Source organism: Ascaphus truei, chromosome 17 (assembly GCF_040206685.1).
Source record: "Ascaphus truei isolate aAscTru1 chromosome 17, aAscTru1.hap1, whole genome shotgun sequence".
NCBI classification, from domain to species: Eukaryota; Metazoa; Chordata; class Amphibia; order Anura; family Ascaphidae; genus Ascaphus; species Ascaphus truei.
In genome coordinates this window covers 26,951,399-26,971,727 of record NC_134499.1, presented here as the reverse complement: position 1 = coordinate 26,971,727, position 20,329 = coordinate 26,951,399, and the positions used below count along the sequence as shown (strand labels likewise).

General features: G+C 46.2%; 2 protein-coding genes across 5 annotated transcripts in view; one reads left to right on the top strand and one right to left on the bottom strand.

The window, feature by feature from the left end:
* Positions 1-2,181, bottom strand: part of LOC142467789 (tubulin tyrosine ligase 3-like) — a 31,726-nt gene extending 29,545 nt beyond the window's left edge. The window contains exon 1 of the mRNA XM_075573651.1: positions 2,085-2,181. Coding sequence (XP_075429766.1) covers positions 2,085-2,087 — 3 coding nt within the window. The 5' untranslated portion in view covers positions 2,088-2,181. The remainder of the gene's footprint in view (positions 1-2,084) is intronic.
* A 554-nt stretch (positions 2,182-2,735) lies between these two features.
* On the top strand, positions 2,736-13,179 carry TADA3 (transcriptional adaptor 3). Of its 4 annotated transcripts, none has more exons than XM_075574393.1 (9): positions 2,736-3,013; positions 3,555-3,788; positions 7,508-7,761; positions 9,228-9,333; positions 10,196-10,340; positions 10,703-10,806; positions 11,092-11,201; positions 11,943-12,128; positions 12,454-13,179. In XM_075574393.1, the coding sequence occupies exons 2-9, from the start codon at positions 3,582-3,584 to the stop codon at positions 12,644-12,646; spliced, it is 1,305 nt and encodes a 434-aa protein (XP_075430508.1). In that variant the 5' UTR covers positions 2,736-3,013; positions 3,555-3,581; the 3' UTR covers positions 12,647-13,179. The 4 variants fall into 4 exon arrangements, with proteins under 4 accessions (XP_075430508.1, XP_075430509.1, XP_075430506.1 ...); XM_075574394.1 differs by having other exon boundaries at positions 2,736-3,053; XM_075574391.1 differs by lacking the exon at positions 2,736-3,013 and adding an exon at positions 3,052-3,191 and having other exon boundaries at positions 10,196-10,337.
* Positions 13,180-20,329: the final 7,150 nt, after the last annotated feature.

Below are 20,329 nucleotides of genomic sequence, written 5' to 3'. Positions count from 1 at the left end.
TCATGATTTACTATCAAGGAGAGTCCTATTAAGAGCACTCATTGGATACACCACGCACATACACTGTATATACAAAGTAGTTACCATTTGTGTACACTAAAATGCTCAATGAGCTGATGGTGTGTAGTTTTTCACTTCTGAACTGAATTGCTCTCTGCGTGATACTTATTCCGGTCTCATATATAACAGGCTACCTACGGGGATCCTTTATACCTACTCTGACCATCTAGGAGTTGAGATAAAGTTATATTTATTTACTTTGTCTATCCCTGTTCACTATATATGGATTTGATCTCCATGCATCCTACCAATGGGGATTTTAATCACACACACACACGTTTATATTAATTAATAAAGTTGTATTTTTTTTTTATTCTGGCATCAGCTTTTTCAGGTTGAGATCTGACATATTTGTGATCTCTAACCCCATGATATTAGATCATATATACTTACCATCATTAGAAGACTATTGGTCTATTGTTACTACATAAATATTTGTGGATGAGTGCAAACATAGGGGATTCTTTTTGATCATACTGTGTCCAAAGTTTGTCATTACAAGGTCATACGGTACAGGATGCTGCAGTGGCTCTGATCGCTGAAGTGGGATATCGAATGCTGAGATCGAGCAATAACGTGTGAGTCACTTTATCCACATGTAGTTCCCCTTATAACAACTTTAGATTGTGAGATGGCTGGAATATGGTGTGTAGATATAGCTACAAACTACCACTGATGTGTGAAACATATTGAAAAACATTATGTGTGTTAACGAACCATAACCCTCCCCTCAGTATAACCCAGCACTGTGCTCTCTGAGAGGGGGCTACATGGACCTGGCAGGAGCCCACTCTGATACCCTGGAAATGCCCGAGTGACTCGACTACCGACACCTGTCACAAATACTGAGCCCTGTACACTATAAACTCTCAGCAGCAGGGTCCTCAGCACCTATAGTACCAGAACGTCTTCATTTACCATTACATGCATGTCACGCCCCTGTTGTACCACGTTGTGGAATATGTTGGCACTTTATAAACAAGTGACTATGCTCTTCAGGGCAGGGTCTCACTTTGCTGTATGTGGACATTTACCTGCTGTACTTGTCCCCATTGTTTGTAATTTTATAAAGCGCTGCGTACACAGTTGGTGCTATATAAATAAATGTATGCATGCATGATGATACCAACAACCCAATTCGAAATGGGCAGGTGATGACCCAAGCAGAAAGAACACGTGAGGTTACACTCCCAATGAAAGTGTCGGTGGAGAGAGTGCGTATGTATGTATGTGTATACAACCTCAAGCATACTCAATGTATTGGCATGTGCACGTATCAAATCAATAATAAACCATAACATCACCCAAACCTGTGGGGCAGGAGGATAGATACAGCACTCCGGGGAAGTAATGATGAAAGTATATTTAAACCATCACAAAGAAGGAGGAGAGTGTATGTGTGTGTAGACAGAGAGTGTATGTGTGTGTAGACAGAGAGAATGTGTGTGTAGACAGAGTGAATGTGTGTGTAGACAGAGTGAATGTGTGTGTAGAGAGAGTGAATATGTGTGTAGAGAGAGTGTGTGTGTGTGTATATATAGAATGGAGGGGAGAGACACGCAGAGCCGGGAGAGACAGGCAGGGCAGAGCCGGGAGAGACAGGCAGGGCAGAGCCGGGAGAGACAGGCAGGGCAGAGCCGGGAGAGACAGGCAGGGCAGAGCCGGGAGAGACAGGCAGGGCAGAGCCGGGAGAGACAGGCAGGGCAGAGCCGGGAGAGACAGGCAGGACAAAGCCGGGAGAGACAGGCAGGACAGAGCCGGGAGAGACAGGCAGGACAGAGCCGGGAGAGCCGGGAGAGACAGGCAGGACAGAGCCGGGAGAGACAGGCAGGGCAGAGCCGGGAGAGACAGGCAGGGCAGAGCCGGGCCTGGCCGCCGCCCTCCTTCCCAGTTGAGTCACCCACCCCAGGGGCCGCCCTATCCCCCAGCCCGAGTCCCTCGCACGGCTACCTCCTTCCCGGGGCTCTCCCCTCCTGCCCCCGCCGCTCCTCTGCCCGGTTACCCCGGGATTCCCAGAAACTCACCATCGCTCCTATAGCCCCCGAGAGCGGAAGTGGTCGATGTGCGCATGCGCGTTGGCGGGGGACGGGGGGACGGGACCGCTTCCTACACAGCCAGCCGCCGAACATACCAACGGGGAGGCGTGGGGGGGGGGTGGAGACACAGCAAACCTTAGTGTTAGCGGGGACACGGCGTCACGCTTATCATCAACTACATATGTATACATTGTATCAACGTTATATTGTTCACATAGGTTGAGTTAGCAGGAGTCACTGGCGCTATAAAATAAATATGAAGCGCTCATTCCCCCCCCTGGCCTGATTGGATTCGCCCGCTGAGCTTCACTCCATATTAGGGAATGTGGTATTGCAGCCGGGTCAGACCAACGCAGGCGATATGGGGGGTAGTGCAGAACTATCCGGGCAGCGGGTTCTTTCTCCAAGGACCTATAATGTATATTAATATTTTAAATGAATGTTATTGTAGTTAACAGATCTTGTAACTACTGTGCCTCTTAATGGTGTCACGGATAATCTAGTAGTGGATGGGGGAAATAGGTGCCCCCCCCTTAAAATAATTGGTATCGTTCACAGCGCCTGTCCCCCCCTCTTGCTGGAGAGCTGGAAGAGTCCATCTACCCACACGGGGGGTGGGTTGCAGTGTAATGTTCCTACCCACGGGTGTAAATCACCCAGAAGCTTTAATGACATGAATAAAAGCCGAGCGTATCGAGCCCCCTGGTTGTAGCCCCATCGCTCCTTGTCCCAGCTCGTGTCCCATTTTCGCTCACCACCCCCCTCCCTCTTCTCATTGGTATGTGCCGCGGCGGAGTCTGGCCTGAGATGTCGGGCCCTGATTAGGGGAGCGCGCTGCTCCCTCCTACCGGCCGCTGGGGAGACAAAGGGGGCTTGGGGAGAGAGGGAGAGACCGCTGGGACCCCGGGGCTGCGGAGGTGCGGGAGCTGGGCCTGTGACAGGGAGTGGGGTGCAGGGGTGAGTGGGTGGGAGGTCCCGCCATGTAACTGATTGATACATACCCCCATACAATGGACAATATGCAGCATATCAGTAGTTAACATGTATTCCGCTATAAGATGATAGAAAGTAAAGATGAATTAGCTGATGCGGAAGGTGAATATGTCTTTATACATGCAAAAAGCGCTGTCTAATTAATAAGGATTTACATTAATATATGCACTGTCTAATTACTAAGGATTTACATTAATACGATGCGCTGTCTAATTAGGATTTACATTAATACTATGCAGGGGAAAATAATCGTATCTCGTTATAGCTAATAAATGAAACGACGGGCAACATAACCGCATCTGCTCATATTATCTGAACCGCAAATTGTGACACTGCGACGTTTGTACAGGGTTTGAATGGAGCATCATTCTTAACAAGGAAGGGGAAGACGGATGTGCAGCCTAATGATAAGGGGGCCTCAATGCGCTGTACCCGCAATGTTTACCGCTGTTCTTTTCTCTGCAGCTTTGGCGTTGTGCGCAGGTTTGGAGAATGAGCGAGTTGAAGGATTGCCCTCTGCAGTTCCACGACTTTAAGTCGGTGGACCACGTGAAGCTGTGCCCCAGGTACACTGCGGTGCTGTCCCGTTCGGAGGACGATGGAATCGGCATCGAGGAGCTGGATACACTGCAGCTAGAACTGGAAACGTTGCTGTCGTCTGCAAGCAGGCGGCTCCGTGTCCTGGAAGCGGAGACACAGGTGAGATCCAGCGTGGTGGGAAGGAAACCAGGTACTCGTCTTATCCTGTGCGTCATCCTCATTAAACACAAGTCGCTCAACATACTTGCAGTTTATTGGAATCAGTAAGGGAGCAACCGTGTGTGTGTATATATATGTGTGTATATATATATATATATATATATATATATTTATTAATATGTAAAAGTCTGTGACATCATCACAAGGGTGAACAAAATAAAATGGCGGTAGGAAAGATATATATCGCAAGAAGAAATGACCATCGTTGGACAAAGATGGTACTGACTATTCCAAGGGCTTTCAAAAGATCATGACGACCAGACGCAAGAGGGGAGGATGAAATGAGGAATTGTGTTGGAGTGACGTGAAGAAGAAAGGCTTGTAACCGTAGTACCTGAAATCTCATTGGGGAGCCTGCATCCCGCAGTGGAAGGACGAGGGCTTCCGAGAAGTGTTCCATGTGTGTATGAGGAAGGGGCATTCTAATCTCTGACCAGGACCATTTTACAGTGCATAGTATTGATATCAATGTGACTGCACCTCCCCAAAGCGCCCGCTAACTGAAGGTTGGGGTGCTTTCAGAGCAGAGAAACTTGAGCTTGGTTGAGCTGGCATTCTTTTTTTGCCATGCTACTCATGTAATGAGACTGTAACCCATGATAGTATTATTACAGAAGTAGTCCCCTCAGAACAGGGCATTACTGGCCAATAATGCCCTGTTCTGAGGGGATTATTATTACTATTATAGGCTAAATGTAGGCTTTTTTCATAAATAAGATACTTTTGTATAGTTATAGATTAAAAAAAATTAAAATGCGGTAAAATGGTAAATACATAAAGCACCTCCTATATACGCTTACTCTGCAGCTATCTATATCCACACACTGCCGCCCCCTCTGTGTACGCACACACTGCAGCTACACACACACACACACTGCAGCTATATATATATACTAGCTGAGAGCCCCGGCGTTGCCCGGGATGTTTGTGGTGTGGGTGTGGCATTTGGGTGGGGAGTGGTCCACACGGCCCATGTGCGGTGGTAGTGCTGCTGTGGCTGTACTGATGGTGATTGTATCGGTGTGCTGATTTGGGAGGGTTTGGTGCTGATGTGGGGGTGCGGATGTGGGTGTGCCGATGGGGGAGGTGCAAAGGTGGCGATGTGTGGGTGCTGATGGGGGCTGAGAATGACGGGGAGCCGAGAATGCCAGTGTGCTGGGGGGGCATGGGATACCGGTGTGCTGATGTGCTGGTGCTGGGGATAGTGTGTGTGTGTGTACATGTTTGTGTGTATACATTGTATGTGTGTGTGTGTGTGTATGTGTACGTGTGTGTGTGTGTATACATGTGTGTGTATGTATACATTGTGTGTATGTATATATTGTGTGTATACAACATGTTTGTGTGTGTGTATACACATGTGTGTGTGTATACACATGTGTGTGTGTGTGTATACACATGTGTGTGTGTATACACATGTGTGTGTGTGTATACACATGTGTGTGTGTGTATACACATGTGTGTGTGTATACACATGTGTGTGTGTGTATACACATGTGTGTGTGTGTATACACGTGTGTGTAGGTATAAATGTGTGTGTATGTATACATTGTGTGTATACAACATGTTTGTGTATGTATACACGTGTGTGTGTGTATGTATACACGTGTGTGTGTATACGTGTGTGTGTATACGTGTGTGTGTATACGTGTGTGTGTGTGTATACATTATGTGTATGTATACCTGTGTGTGAGTGTATGTCTCCATGTGTGAGTATACGTGTACATGTGTGTGTGTGTGTGTACGTGTCTACGTGTACATGTGTGTGTGTGTGTGTGTGTGTGTGTGTGTACGTGTGTGTGTGTGTCTACGTGTGTGTGTGTGTGTGTGTCTACGTGTGTGTGTGTGTGTGTCTACGTGTGTGTGTTTGTGTCTACGTGTGTGTGTTTGTGTATACGTGTGTGTGTTTGTGTATACGTGTGTGTGTGTGTGTATACGTGTGTGTGTTTGTGTACGTGTGTGTGTGTGTATACGTGTGTGGGGGGGGAGGTGGGAAGGGGTGGGGAGGAGGTGGGAAGGGGGGGGGGGGGAGGAGGTGGGAAGGGGGGGGGGGAGGAGGTGGGAAGGGGGGGGGAGGAGGTGAGATGGGGGGAAGGTGGGGAGGAGGTGGGAAGGGGGGGGGGGGAGGAGGTGGGAAGGGGGGGGGAGGAGGTGAGATGGGGGGAAGGTGGTGAGGAGGGGGGAAGGGGGGAGGGGAAGGGAGGGAGGGGGGGGGGGGTGGAGGTGGTGGGAAGGGGGGTTAGAGGGGGGAGGTGGTGGGGAGGAAGGGGGAGGTGGGTGAGGGGAGGTGAAGGGGGGTGAGGGGAGGTGAAGGGCGCTCACTCACCCGTCCGGAAGCTCCCACGTGGATCTGAGGCGGGAGGCAGCTTGTTGTGGCCGCTCCCCCGCTGTGTCCCGGGCGCTCGCTCCTCCGCTGACTGTAGCGGCGCCGGGGGGGTGGAGGGGGGGTGAAGGCCGCTCACTCACCCGTCCGGAAGGTCCCACGTGGATCTGAGGCGGGAGGCAGCTTGTTGTGGCCGCTCCCCCGCTGTGTCCCGGGCACTCGCTCCCCCGCTGACTGTAGCGGCGCCGGGGGGGGGGGGGGGGGGGGCTGAAAGCGCGGGAAACACGGGGAGAGGAGGATGTGCGCGCGGGTGTGGAGGCTGATGTTCGGGGAGGAAGAGGCGGAGGCTCCGGGACCGGCGGGTATGTGAGCCCCACCCCCGGGTTATACATGCTGCTAATGTACACCCCCCCCCCCTACTGTGTGTGTGTGTGTGTGTGTGTCCCTGTGTGTGTGTGTGTGTTCCTGTGTGTGTGTGTGTGTGTGTGTCTGTGTTTGTGTCCCTGTGTGTCCTTTGGCCCGTCACTCCGCCTCAGGCCAATGAGAGGTGTGCGGGGGCGGGCCAAGGGACCAATCAGATTTCCCCTAGGGACACCGGACATCCAGGCAGGCAAACATACAGTGCTTTCACTAATATAGTATAAGATATATATATATACACATACACACAGAGAAACTGCAGCTACAAACAAAATGCAGAAAGCCACTTACTTTGCAGCTACACAAACACTCGCTCCTCAACTCAAATTGAAGCTGTGTTCACGGGGGGAGGGGGAGGAGTCACTGCCTGCTGCTGCTATCTGGCCAATCCCCTGCCCTGTCTGAGAGCTGTTCCTGCCTCCTGACCAATCCCCTGCCCTGTCTCAGCTGTTCTGACAAAAGGAAACGCAGTTTGGCTGGAAATAAACACATTGCAAGCTGCAAAAATTCCGGGAATTACTGAATGAATAATGCCCGGAATTATAACCAATCAGAGCAGGGAGTTCAATAATGCCCGGAATTTATCAGCTTTAGCCTATAATATCGGTTATTTGTAAAGAGCCGGCATATTCCGCATCGCAGTTCAATGGGCAGGGGCTTAAAACCTGACCTGTTGGTGGTCCTTGAGGACTGGAGTTGGCCACTCCTGGTAGAACTGCTCATCCTTCAGACACAACATTAATTAAAGAGACTTGCCCAATGTCGCAAGGATTGAAAGAGGCCGCAATCTTAAGCACCAAGATACTTCTTGTCTGCATCAATGGCCAGTAATGGAGGTTGCCCGTGCTTCTTTCCAGATAAGCGTGCCCCATATCTTGCTAATCATCCTTTTATTTATTTATCATTTCTCTTGTAGATTCTGACAGATTGGCAGGATAAAAAGGGAGACCGCCGGTTCCTAAAACTGGGGAAGGAGCATGAACTGGGCACGCCTGTTAAACACAGCAAGCCCAAGAAGCAGAAGTTGGATGGGAAGGGCAGTCACGCATCTGGACCGGGACCGGGACGGCCCAAATCAAGAAACCTGCAGCAGCAGAAGATCCAGGAATATGAGTTTACAGATGATCCCATAGATGTGCCCAGAATCCCCAAAAACGATGCCCCCAACAGGTAAGTAGCATTCCCGACCATGGTGTTGTCACCCTGCCTTTGGTTAACCCAGTCACTGCCGGACGGGCCAGTTTTGCACTGCAGGGTCATAGCAGCGAAGGTGTTAACGTGAAAGGTACCACATTATATTAAGGGATTTATTTTGAGATTTTTGTGTGTCAATGTCAAGATTTTGTATCCTGGTAGAAATAGTTTTTATATTTCTAGGGTGACATGGCTGAAAAGCACTTTATTCTTTTTGGATAACTGATGTTTTTCAATGCAAAAGCTGTTCTTACTAATTTAATGATTTGGCTACAAAATAAGAGTCCGCTAATAACCGTATCATTTTTGACCCAACTTCTTATTGGATGTGTTTTCAAGCGAACACTTTGCGTCAAGCTCAAAGGACAGTCTTTTTGGTTTTAACTTAGTTTATTTTGTTACGTGGGATTTGTGAAAGTATTTTGCGTCTCTTGCGTGTAAACAAGCACTATAGGAAGTGGTTACTAATCTAATGAAGCAGTTACTAGATTCACAGTTTATCATGTTACGAATTATTTCTAGTTTATCGTTCTGACACATTCCTCTAGTTTGTGTTAAGGTTAATGGAATGAAGAAATTCTTGGGATAGACATAAGGCGATCATGAAAGAAAGTCCAGCATCAAATAGGGCAGTTACGTTGTTGACACGGGTTGAGTTATCAGGGATTGCTTCGGCTGCAAAAGGCTCTTCAACTAGTTCTCCGCATTTAAGAAGTAGAATGGTCACAAGTTGATTGTAATATAAATACTTGTCAAGTCTTTAGATGTATCTAAAATTCCAATTCCACACTTGACAAATACAGCTCAACCCCCTTATAACGCTGTGCTTGGAGTCCAAAGAATCACATCACGTTATAAGCGGATCGCGTTAGAAATAATGTACAATTGTATACATTGTACAATAAACTATTTAAGATACCAATAATCGTGTTGTAAAGTATTCATAAATACGAAAATTGGGAGCCACCCTTGCATCGCGTAGTAACGGATCGCGCTATAACGGGGTTGAGCTGTATGTAGAACATCTGTACAATATATAGTAAGGTTTCCTTAACTTACCAGTGCGTTTCAGTGAGAGAAGCTGCACGTAGCGGCCTAAGCAACTAGTGTGGAGTTAGCAGGAGCAGAGAGTCCAAAGGCCACATGAAGACCCCATGCTGGTCGCCAGTTAAAGAGCCCCAAATAGAGTCTGAGGTTTTACAACCGATGGGGAAAATTGGCAGCCGTGGGGTGGGGGAAATTATCCGCGGCGAGGTTCTGTTTGTGTGCATCAAATGACCGGGCAGTGCCGGAGGGGTTACAACTGATCGGACAGATAAAAACAACAAATGAATACGCAATATGAAGAAGGTAACACGGAATCAAACTGATGTTGATTCCTGACGAGCAACGGGAAGCAGGTCACATAGCAAGAAATGTTCTGTGTTGGTTCTGTGTTGCAGGTTTTGGACCTCTGTGGAACCTTATTGTGCAGATATCACTGCCGATGAGATCAAAGCAGTGGATGACCTTTTGAAAACTCCCGAGGATGAGACGGATCAGTACAAGGTACGAAATAACGAGCTGATTTGTAGTCGCGGTAAATGAAGATTAAAAATGTAGCATTTTCATTTTGGGGATTTTTTTTTTTTTTTTTTTTAACAATTAAAGCTGGTGGGAGCTTAAAACGTAAACTGGTCCCGAATTAATTGGTAGGTCTTTTGAAAAAAAAGTTTTTTTATTCCCTACTGCTGCAGTGATCGTGTTGGTTTGGAGAAACTTTCATTGGGTTTCATGAGCAGAGAAACTGTCACTGAAATATTACAATTCATGGCAAAAAAAAAAAAAGTTGCGTCTTAAGTTTATGGAATGCGTGTACATTTCTTTTTATTTTACTTAATTTTTACAACCTTACCAGCTACGTCCCTATGGTACAGGAGATAGAACGTTGGATCTTGATGAATTGAGACTGCATCTCGCTTCAGACGCCAGCATCTTCCCTGCAAGAGAAACTATTTGCAGTATAAATATAACACATGTAGGGTAGACATGATACATTTTAAAGGGTACTAATTACCTCATTCGTACTCTACTCCAGTCCTTAAGAAACCCCCCCCCCCCCTCTCCTCCCCAACAGGTCAGGTTTTCAGGACGTCCCTGCTTCAGCACAGGAGGCTCAGTCGAAGACACAGCCTCTGATTGAGCCACCGGGTCTGAAGCAGGAATATCCTGAAAACCTGACCTGTTGGGTAGAGGAGGGGGGGGGGGAGTCTTGAGGACTGGAGTTGAGAACTCCTGGGTTAACTAATATTGCACGCTTTAAAAGTCCTACGTTGCCAGCTTCTGTTACAATCTGCACCGTCCCGCCCTGCTCTGGGATATTGTGTGTGGGGAGCTTAAGTGTTTTTCATACAACGCTGTTGAATTTCAGATTCCTCCACTTGGCAAGCACTATTCGCAGCGCTGGGCCCAGGAGGACCTGCAGGAGGAGCAGAAGGACGGAGCCAGGGCCGCAGTACCAGGCGAGAAGAAGAAAGGGGTGCTGGTACCACTGACCGAATTGGACTCCAAAGGTAGTAGTACTTAGACCTACGTTGTGGGTTTTTAGTTGCAGACCGTAGTGGAGGAGTTCATTTGTTGTGCTGTATCTAGCTTAATATGGGGAGGGAGGGTGGTTAGCATTGAGTTCTCCACTGGAAAATAAATATACAAAGGCTATAAGGCGTACTATGTCCTTTATGCAGAGGGACCATTGTGGTGCTCCTCTTGTATAGGGCTTCTCCGTGACGCTATACAATATAAGCATTCTGTTCCTGAGGGAGAGACCTCCCCTCCGCCACGATCACCTCTTAGTCTGAACTTGACAGTAGGCACACAAGCAAACTGCGTATGCTAGAGTTCCGAAAAGTACTTCACACAATGTCCTGGCTGCTTCTAGATGTGGACTCTTTGCTAAAGAAATCTGAATCCCAGCATGACCAGCCGGAGGACGGCTGTCCGTTTGGTCCCTTGACACAACGTCTCCTGCAGGCTCTTGTTGAGGTAATTGCCGATATTACCAGTTCACAGTGTACACGTGGGACGTTCATTTCCCATTCACTTATACAAGGAGAGCCCTCATTTTGTAGCTACTCTCACCAATTTGAACACACCAGTGGCTTCTGCTGGTCATCTTCGCTTTACCCAGAGACATTAGCTGCAGACTGTCAGATCTAATACATGTATAAATAGTGTGCTGGTTCATTACCGGTCTCATTAATAGTTGTGTTAATCACAGGCTATGACTAGTTCTTATCTTGTACTGTATTGGTTTCTCTTCCAAATCAGGAGAACATTATCTCCCCGATAGAGGATTCCCCTATTCCGGAGTTAGCCGGGAAAGAGGCGGGAGCTGATGGAGCAAGCACTTCTCCTCGTAGCCAGAACAAACCCTTCAGGTAAGCGCTTTCCCTCCCGCTGAAATACAATATCCGCATGAGCACTCATTCAACTGTGCTCTCGTAGAGAGTCGGAGAGGCTTCAAGCTGTGTGTGGTAAGTATAAGATGTAGGCACTGGCTGATACACCGTAATCTTGGCGTTTGCATGTCCTACAATGCAGTGTGAGCGACACTGGGTGAAAGAAACACAACTGTAAATAGACACAGAGAGAGACACTTCACTTACCCGCCCAAAATGTCACATTGCATTTGTTAATGTGTCCGGTAGTTGTCTGTTTTTGAAGAAATATTGATTGAAGACTTGGCTGCCGGAAAAGGCCACCATCACAAACGTTACAAGGACTTCTTTACAACGAAGGTCTGATCACTGCACCATTGGAATCACTTGGGTTATATACTTGGTTGTATATGCTGCTAAGCTGTTTTTGGAGCTGTTCAGGATATTCAGTTTTAAAGCACCTGTTCAAAGAGAGAAGGTGTTAACCTGGCGAAGGCTTAGGCGGCGGCGTCGCAGGCGACCAGGCCATTGATTGGTTCAGGGGCTGTCACATGAGGCGACAGCACCTGAAAAATGAAATATTCCCGGCTTCAAAAAATCCCGTCGCTTTGTCGCCGTCACGCTTACTATAAGTGCACGCGGCGGCGACAACGCATTTGTTTTCGGGCGACGTCACCGGCACTATACGCGCGGCCTTATGTTTCATGCAATATATGTTGCTCAGCAAGTGTTCTGTTTCAGTGCTCCGCATACAAAATCCTTAGAGGGTCGCATCAAGGAAGAGCTTATAGCGCAGGGCCTGCTGGAGTCCGAGGATCGGCCTGCGGAGGATTCCGAGGATGAGGTCTTGGCGGAGCTGCGGAAGAGGCAGGCGGAGCTGAAAGCCCTTTGCGCCCACAACCGCGCCAAGAAGCAGGAGCTGCTGAAGTGAGGAAACTTGACTGTGGGGGGTTATCTGTTAGGGCATTTTAACATAAACTTGTATTGTTACTGAGGAGTAACTTGGTGGTAATATCTGAAGTGGTTGAACCTGGTTACAACCCCAAAGTCCTCTCCTTGGGACCTTTTATGCAGATCTCTGTGTCTCGGGAACTAAAATTAGATTGTAAGCTCTGTGCAGCAAGGACTTGTGCTTGAAAATCCTACGCACAATGTACAATAAAGCCGATCTATTACTGTAGGGCTCTTTCCCTTAGCAAATTTGTTTCTTTGGAAGACGATAAAAGTAAAACGTGTTTTTTATCGGTTACAGATTAGCGAAAGAAGAAATGAATAAACAGGAGCTGCGACAGAGGGTACGCATGGCTGATAACGAGGTGATGGACGCTTTCCGAAAGATCATGGCAGCTCGGCAGAAGAAAAGAACGCCAACCAAGAAGGAGAAGGACCAGGCCTGGAAGGCCCTTAAAGAAAGGGAGAGCATCTTAAAACTGCTGGATGGCTGAAAGAGGAGCTCGTGAAAGGACACATCCGTTTTTCTGGCTGAGATTCCTAGGCATCCCAGGCCCGCTCTTATTATTTGATGCTGGACAGCTGTTTCCAGGGACCTGTTCCCGGCTAATTTATTACTTTTCTGTGAGGTTTGGTTCCTCCTAACAGAGCTGGGCCAGCAGGCAGCCGCGGTGAACAGAGAAGCCCCAGTGTGAACTGCCCAACATGCTAAAGACATTCGGCAGGATTCCTGGGAGGATTGGGGGGTCCGTGTTGGAGAAGCTTGAAGAAGTCCATTCTGAGGACGTTTTTACACATTCATGGTGAACCCCTTTTGAGAGAACTTGTTACGGTCGTGAGATATAAAGCAGGACACCAACCCTGCTAGCTCAGCCCATTTGTTTTTTTTATTTTTTCTTAAATATTACTTGTTTTCCTATTGTGGTCACCTACGTTATTGTGTTGAGATCTTGTGTTTTTGTTTCTGAGAAACTGATGTAATTTGTTGTTTTGTAAGGCCTCATTAAAACCGGCTCGTTGTAAAACGTCCGTGACTCTTATTGCTCATCAGAATCTCTGCAGGATTCATTAAGCCGTTCGACCCACTTTCCTGGCAAAAATTTGTTTTTATTTTTTTTATTTTGCAGACTCGATGTAGCCAGTTTATTATTTTTTCTAGATCTTTCGGTTCTCCTTTTTTTTTATGGCACAGGTAAGCGGGAAGAAAGAAGTTTGACATTCCCATTCCCTGCTTAATCTCTGCAGCGTTTCTCTCTCCGGTACGAGTCCTCAGAACCACCGCAATGGGTCACATTTCCCGTCTCATACAATAGTGTTAACGCTTCAGCTCGTGGCTTTTCTTTCTTGTTAACACAGTATACAAAACACATGGAAAAAGTTAGAAAACATGAGTGGTATTTAGTAGTATCTGAATGTGCCAATTCTGCCTAAACTAGATTTGGGGGGAGTGGGGGAACCCTCATTCAGGTTCCTGCCTACACCCCAATCCTTTGAAAATTACCAAAATAATGTAAATTCTGCATATTTACTTATTGACAACAATTCTGTCCACACGTGACCCTCTTGACGTGTCTTGGCCGTTTGTAAATATGCCCTAATTACATTATTATTGAGACATTGCATCACACACAGCGCTTTGAGGAGGGCAAGTTAGGTTTTATTTTAATTTTTTTTTGTATTGGTTAATTAAAATATATACTTGTTATTTATTAGTATGTTGTGGAACCTGGTCAGCTGCTTCCCCAGCCGCAGGGATGGTCTTATTTACGCAAATTGGGAACATAAGGTTATGTTGACAGAAATAGAAAAGAGAACATACAAGCATTTTCTCAAATTGCCATAGCTCTCACAGTACACCTGAAGAGGAGGCTTGAGAGGTTTGAAAAGCTCGATACACTGTAACACCATTATTAAAGAACTCTCTTCTCGGACCATTTAAACATATCGCAACTGGAGATGTGCAAAGCAAGTGAAACGTGACAATGTTTGTTTGAAAAAAAATATAAAATAATAATAACACACCCCTATATAGTAGCAGGCCCATTTACTTGTATACCTCCACATCAGGGATGTCCAACTCCCAATTCTCAAGGTCCACCAACAGGTCTGTATTTACGGATATCCCTGCTTCAGCACAGGTGGCTCAGTCGAAGAAGGAATTTATTTTTCCCCTTATGAGATATCTCCGGATTTTTTTTTTTGTTTGTCTTCCTCTACATCAATATACTGTAAGTACGGATATAGGATAAAGTATCTGTCGTCTAAATTTTGCATCAGTTGAACTTGATGGACTTATGTCTTTTTTTCAACCTCATCTACTATGTAACACCCCATCGGTAAGTAAACATATCCACATAAAATTATTCATTAAACAAACAACCTAGCAAATGGTAACAAAAAGGATGAACTGGTACCAACTGAAACAGACGCCATATCTGTTTTTGCTAAGACCGTTCCTTTGCCTGGCTTCTCTTACTGAATCTAGAGCCCTATCAAAGCAGGCATACGACACCTTTTAATCTTTACCTTTGTCATCATTCACCGAATCCCCTTTTGGGTGTGACAGGTGGTGAATGAGTCTAAACTTCCCTGGCTCTTTGTTAGGAACCAGACCAAGGGGCCTATGCAGAGAGCAGCGGTAAGGGGAATAGCGGCATTTTTTGGAGAAAAATGCCTGTAGAAAGGCAGGTACTGGAGAGTTTAAAAAAAAGCGCCATTTTTTTTTTTTTTTTTTGTGAAACTCTCCGGGCGACTGGCGAGAACCTAAATCTTGCCAGTTGTAAAAATGTCCCTATTCAGAAAGGCGCGATCGCAATCTAGTGGCTGTTCGCGCCAATAACATGGAGAGAAATTCTACAATTACCTCCGCCAAAAAAAGTTGGCAGGAAGCTGGAGCGCACCGGCGAGAGGGAAAATACAAAAAAAAAACCGCGCTTTTTTTCAAACATGTTTCACCAGCGCACATCTCGCCGGTTGCAACTCTCCATATGCAGACAGGATTTTAAATGCAGTTTTCGGACCTTTCTGCATATGGAGATAAAATCACACCAATAAAAGTTCAATTTATTAACATCTCCAATTTTTCCCAGCGCTGCTCTCTGCATGAGGCCCCAAGTGGAGACACTAAGATTTTCCAAAGGCATGTCACAAAAAGGCTGAGCCATCCTACCTAGAAATACCTCTTTCATCAACTTTTCTTCCACCAGAACGTCATTTCTAAAAACAGATTTTTAATTCTCAGCCCAATAACATTGCTGTTTTAACTCAAACGGAATCCAGAAACCCTGTTAATGATTTCTGCTTCCCGTTTCCTGGGGTACTTGCTTAGCTACGGGCCCATCTCTTGAACGCACACCAGCGTCATCCCCCTTCCTATGAAATTCCCTAGGCCCAGATCTAAAATCGCCCATTCGCCCTTTTTTAAAGCACCGCAGTGCTGAATTTATTTATTTATAAAATATTTTACTAGGAAGTAATACAGTGAGAGTTACCTCTCGTTTTCAAGTATGTCCTAGGCACAGAGTTAAGACAAATAATACATGGTTACAAATACAGTTACATAAATGAACAGGGTATACATTATATACAAGACATTGCATGCACAGTTAAAGATAATTTATGTTATGGGCGTATTGAGCTCCTCCACAATAGGGACACTCATGCCTAAATGTGCATGTGCTATACCGCTTACAGTGTGCCTCATTAAACAACCACGACGACCCTTGTTTTTACTTTGCCACAGACAACCTCAAGGAAAGAGTTTCCTTTCAACGTGCGAATTACAGCCATTTTAAACACTAACCTGATTTACATTCAAGCAAATATAGATCAGAGGGAGAAGCTCAGTGAGTAAAGACACTAACTAACTATAAACAATGACACTGAATTTGTAGCAGCAGAATCTGGTTCAATCCCGGTGTCAGCTCCTTGTGACCTTGGGGAAGTCACTTTATCTCTGTGCTTCAGGCATCAAAAACATAGTCTGTAAGCTCCATGGGGCAGGGACCTGTGTCTGTAACAATCCTATGTGCTGCGTACCGCGCGCTATACTGTAATTTTGACGCGCTCTGAGTCCCATTGGGGGAAAAGCATTATATTAAATTACGTTGTTATTATTATTATTATTAAAGCACTTACTGAGACTGCGCACCTGCTGTAAATATGACTGTACCATAACCTTGCTGTGCTCACAGGGTTCAGGAATTCATCCCATGGCAAGCGTAATAATTGGCAATCTATGCCGCTTTGAGCTTACAAGGACAGGATGCTGCAATGGTTCCAGTGGTGTAGTGATCAGATTTGTGCTGTAGAGGTCTTCTGCTATTTTTCTGTATCATTTAAACAAAACACTGATATTTATTTCCATTTGGAATATAGTGCAATAGCTTCTCAGATCAGATAAGTGGGGCTGATGCTGTGTGATTATACAGTATATACAGGAGGGCCCCAGTCATGCGGCGGGTTCCGTTCTAAGGACCCGCTGCAAAGCGAAAATCGCCGGAAAGCGGAACCGGCGATTCTCGTTATGTGCGCATGCGCAGACCAGCAATGCGCCGTTTTACGCATGCGCAACATCGGCAAAAAAAAACATTCTGCGCATGCGTGACCCCGGACAGGCCGTTCTGCGCATGCGTGACCCTGGACTGGCCCGTTCTGCGCATGCCCAGACATGGCGGCCCCCTTCTTGGTACCGCCGTATCGGTGGATTGCCGAAAGCGGGGCTTTGCTGTACATCAGTTTTCAGTGATGGGGTCGTTGTAGTTTTTTTATAGCGTGCCCTGCGCCAGTAGGCGCGCTCCGATACTTCCACGCAGTGCGCATTCTTTCTAAAGAAACCAGGGGTCAGAAAGGGAAATTCCTCAGCCCGTAAATAAAAGATTTGATTCATTTTCCCAAAGAGACGTTAACCACACGCAGCTCCGAAAGTGTATTGTGTCAACACAGCTGTGACAGTCATCTGTGAGAACACAGCGTATGCTCCACGCACTTCACAGGCAAGCGCATTGCACTATATCCCCCAGCGGCAATTCACAGTGGATATATTCATACTGAACCTTTCACTGGCTTCTCTGACCGTGGACGGGTCAGTGGTCATGCTTTAATGACGAACACAGGCCGCACCTGGCATTGAAAGGGCTAACATATCCGCCTATTTTACCGGCGAAAGAGGCAATTAGCTGCCGTCCCCCCATGGCGGTGAAGGGGTTAATACCCCACCATGTTTAACAGGCCGTAAACGTTTCTCCGTCTCGGTAAAACTCGGGTCGAAAATGATAAGTCAGCAATCGCATTCCCAGATTCTTGGTTTCCAAGCCTTTTTTTTCCCGTTTACATTGCAGGCAGCCCTGGGAGTGAAAGGGGTTAAAATTAATTCCCAGGCTGCAATGTTTCAGGGCTGGCGGAAATTTGGCACGGAATTGCCATAATACTATTACTGTATGTGTCGCGAAAACAAAGGGTCAGGAGCGCACACTCACATCCAGGTATGTATAAAAGTGAGAGAAACACACATGGAGTGCAATAAAGTTTTGCTAAGTGTGATTCAGGTAAAAAATAGGCTGCTCACTCACGTGTTCGGCGAGCGATAAGAGCTGGGGGGTTGTCACGAGTAACCAGCTCGTGTGGGGATCTCGTGGAGGGACCGGAACGTTGGTTTATGATGTAACACTTTCACTAAATACACTTTTTGTCTCAACTAACCCCTTGTGTGCTGTCACTTGATTCCGGATTCCAAACGGTATCGTATAACTGCATTATCTTTATGGGACATGCACCAACCATCATACTTTGTTTATGGGAGTGCCAATTGACATATATATATATATATATATAAAACGGAAATAGCGGTGTTAGTCCAGTTGCGATAGTGCAGAATAAATGAGTTCTTCAGTATTAGGTGATACCTTTTTTATTTGGACTTACAATGTATGTCATAGGACAAGCTTTTGAGAGTCCTGCTCTCTTCTTCAGCTCAGCAATACTAGCTTACAGAGGTATCAATGCTAAAACAGGTTTAGAAGGCAGGGGAAAAAAAAGCAGATTTAGATAAGGGGGAAGGGGATGCTGGGTAGGGGGGGGAGTACTGGATAAGAACATTGGCAGGCAGGATTACAAACCATTGTGATAGTGTGTGAGAAACTCCATATCCACATTAAGTCCTCTTATTTTGGTGTCAAAGAGTCTTATCATTCTGAGTTCAAATGTTTTCCGTTCCTGGGTGCGTTTAAACATTCCATTGAGGATTTTGATTTTTAAATCATTTATGGAATGATCTGGGTGTGTGAAATGATGTCCCACTGGTGAGCAGTATCTTCCTTCTTTATGGTGGAGTATACAGTGTCTGCGCATATTCATTCTGCCTTGAAGTTTTGGGCTGGTTTCCCCAATGTAGCATCCTTGGTCACATTTGTTGCACTGAATTATATAAACCACATTCCTGGATGTGCAGCTGTATGATCCTTTAACATTGAGTGTTCCATGGTTGTGACTGGCTGTGGGATCTTGGCATATATGTTTGCTGTTGACTAATTTCTGTTTGAGGTTTGGTGTATATATATATATCACAAAGGATCCAGTAAAGGACACTAGAGGGCGCATTTCTATCGGCAACGAAAGATCCTGCCTTTTGTAACCAAATCAAGCATACCGGCAGAAATGTGCGAAGCTTTCGCATGCGAAAAAATCAGCGGCTTTGTCAGGGTTTGTCAGACGATTCGCCGAGCATTCAGTCAGTGTGCATCGCAATTTCATGTAATATGCTCATTTGTGTTATGTTATTAGGTCACGTGTATTTCTGCTGTGAAGCGCTATGTGCATACATGGTGCTGTATACTGTAGATGAAGATATACATACATTTGCTAAATTCTCCCAAATTCCCTTACTGCTCAGACTGTATAGGACGCATACCGTGTCTCGCACACTGGCGATATTTCGCTGAAAGATAACTGATATGGTGACGTAATCAGTCTTTGAGGCTCGGCAAAAAGTGTATTTATTTATTTATAAAATGTTTTACCAGAATGTAATACATTGAGAGTTACCTCTCGTTTTCAAGTATGTCCTGGTTATAGTTAATATGACAAATAATACATGGTTACAAATACAGTTACATAAATGAACAGGATATACATTATATACACAGTTAGAGAAGATATATGTTATAGGCGTATGTAACAGTTACGGACCAGATTAAAATGTGAGACAGCTTTAGTTTTGAAAGAACTTAGACTGGTGGTGGATGTGAGAGTTAGGGATATTCTTAAAGCCTGGCCTGTTGGTGGCCCTTGCGGACAGGAGTTAGCCGTCCCTGATATAAGGCAGTAGGGGTGAATGGCTGATGTTACGGCTAGTTGGAAACACCAGTGAGTGACGTACCGCACGGGGATAAGAGAGTGCTGATATGGATGGTTATTGGCAGAACATTAATGTATTAATCCCTTTTGCTGTCCGTCTGGAAGCTATGGGGTTAGGTGTCCAGTGCAGGCACGTGGCTGCTTGATCTCATCATTGGCAGAGAGGCCTGGGGCAGGGAATGTGAGGAGACCCCGTGGCCACACCATATGGTGAGCCAAATCCCTAGTGCTCTATTTCTTTAACCCTTTGGCTACCGGAGGGACTAGCAACACATTGTGTTGCCGTGAGGGGGTTAAAAACGAGACGTAAAAAGGAACCATGCGGTACCTCCTGTAACATTACCCGAAGGCGATGACTATATTCTATTTGTGAAGCACCAACATATTCCGTAGCGTGGTACAGAGTTAGGTCTAATACCTAAACGGTTACACACAAGTGAGGTCAAAGAGATACAAAGAGGTAACGAGGGCCCTGATCCCGAGAGCTTACAATCTAAAGGGAATGAGGGAGATGTTGAAACAGAAGGTAAAGTGGCTGCTCATTGTGGGAGTTGTGGCACAGGGTGGGGTATGGTGCAGCTGCACAGCTGATCCCATTAAGGTTTGGGGGTGGGGGTAGGGTGACCAGACGTCCCGGTTTTTAGCCGTTTGTCCCGGGTCCCGACTTTTCTGGCCACTGCCCTGGTTTTTATCGGTGCTGGCCGCGCATGCGCAGTCGGATCTCGCCTTTCACGCATGCGTGACATTTGTCCTGGGTTTACCCGGGGCAAATATGATCACCCTAGGTCGGGAGTTTGGTCCAGCCACACTGCTGGTACCAATAG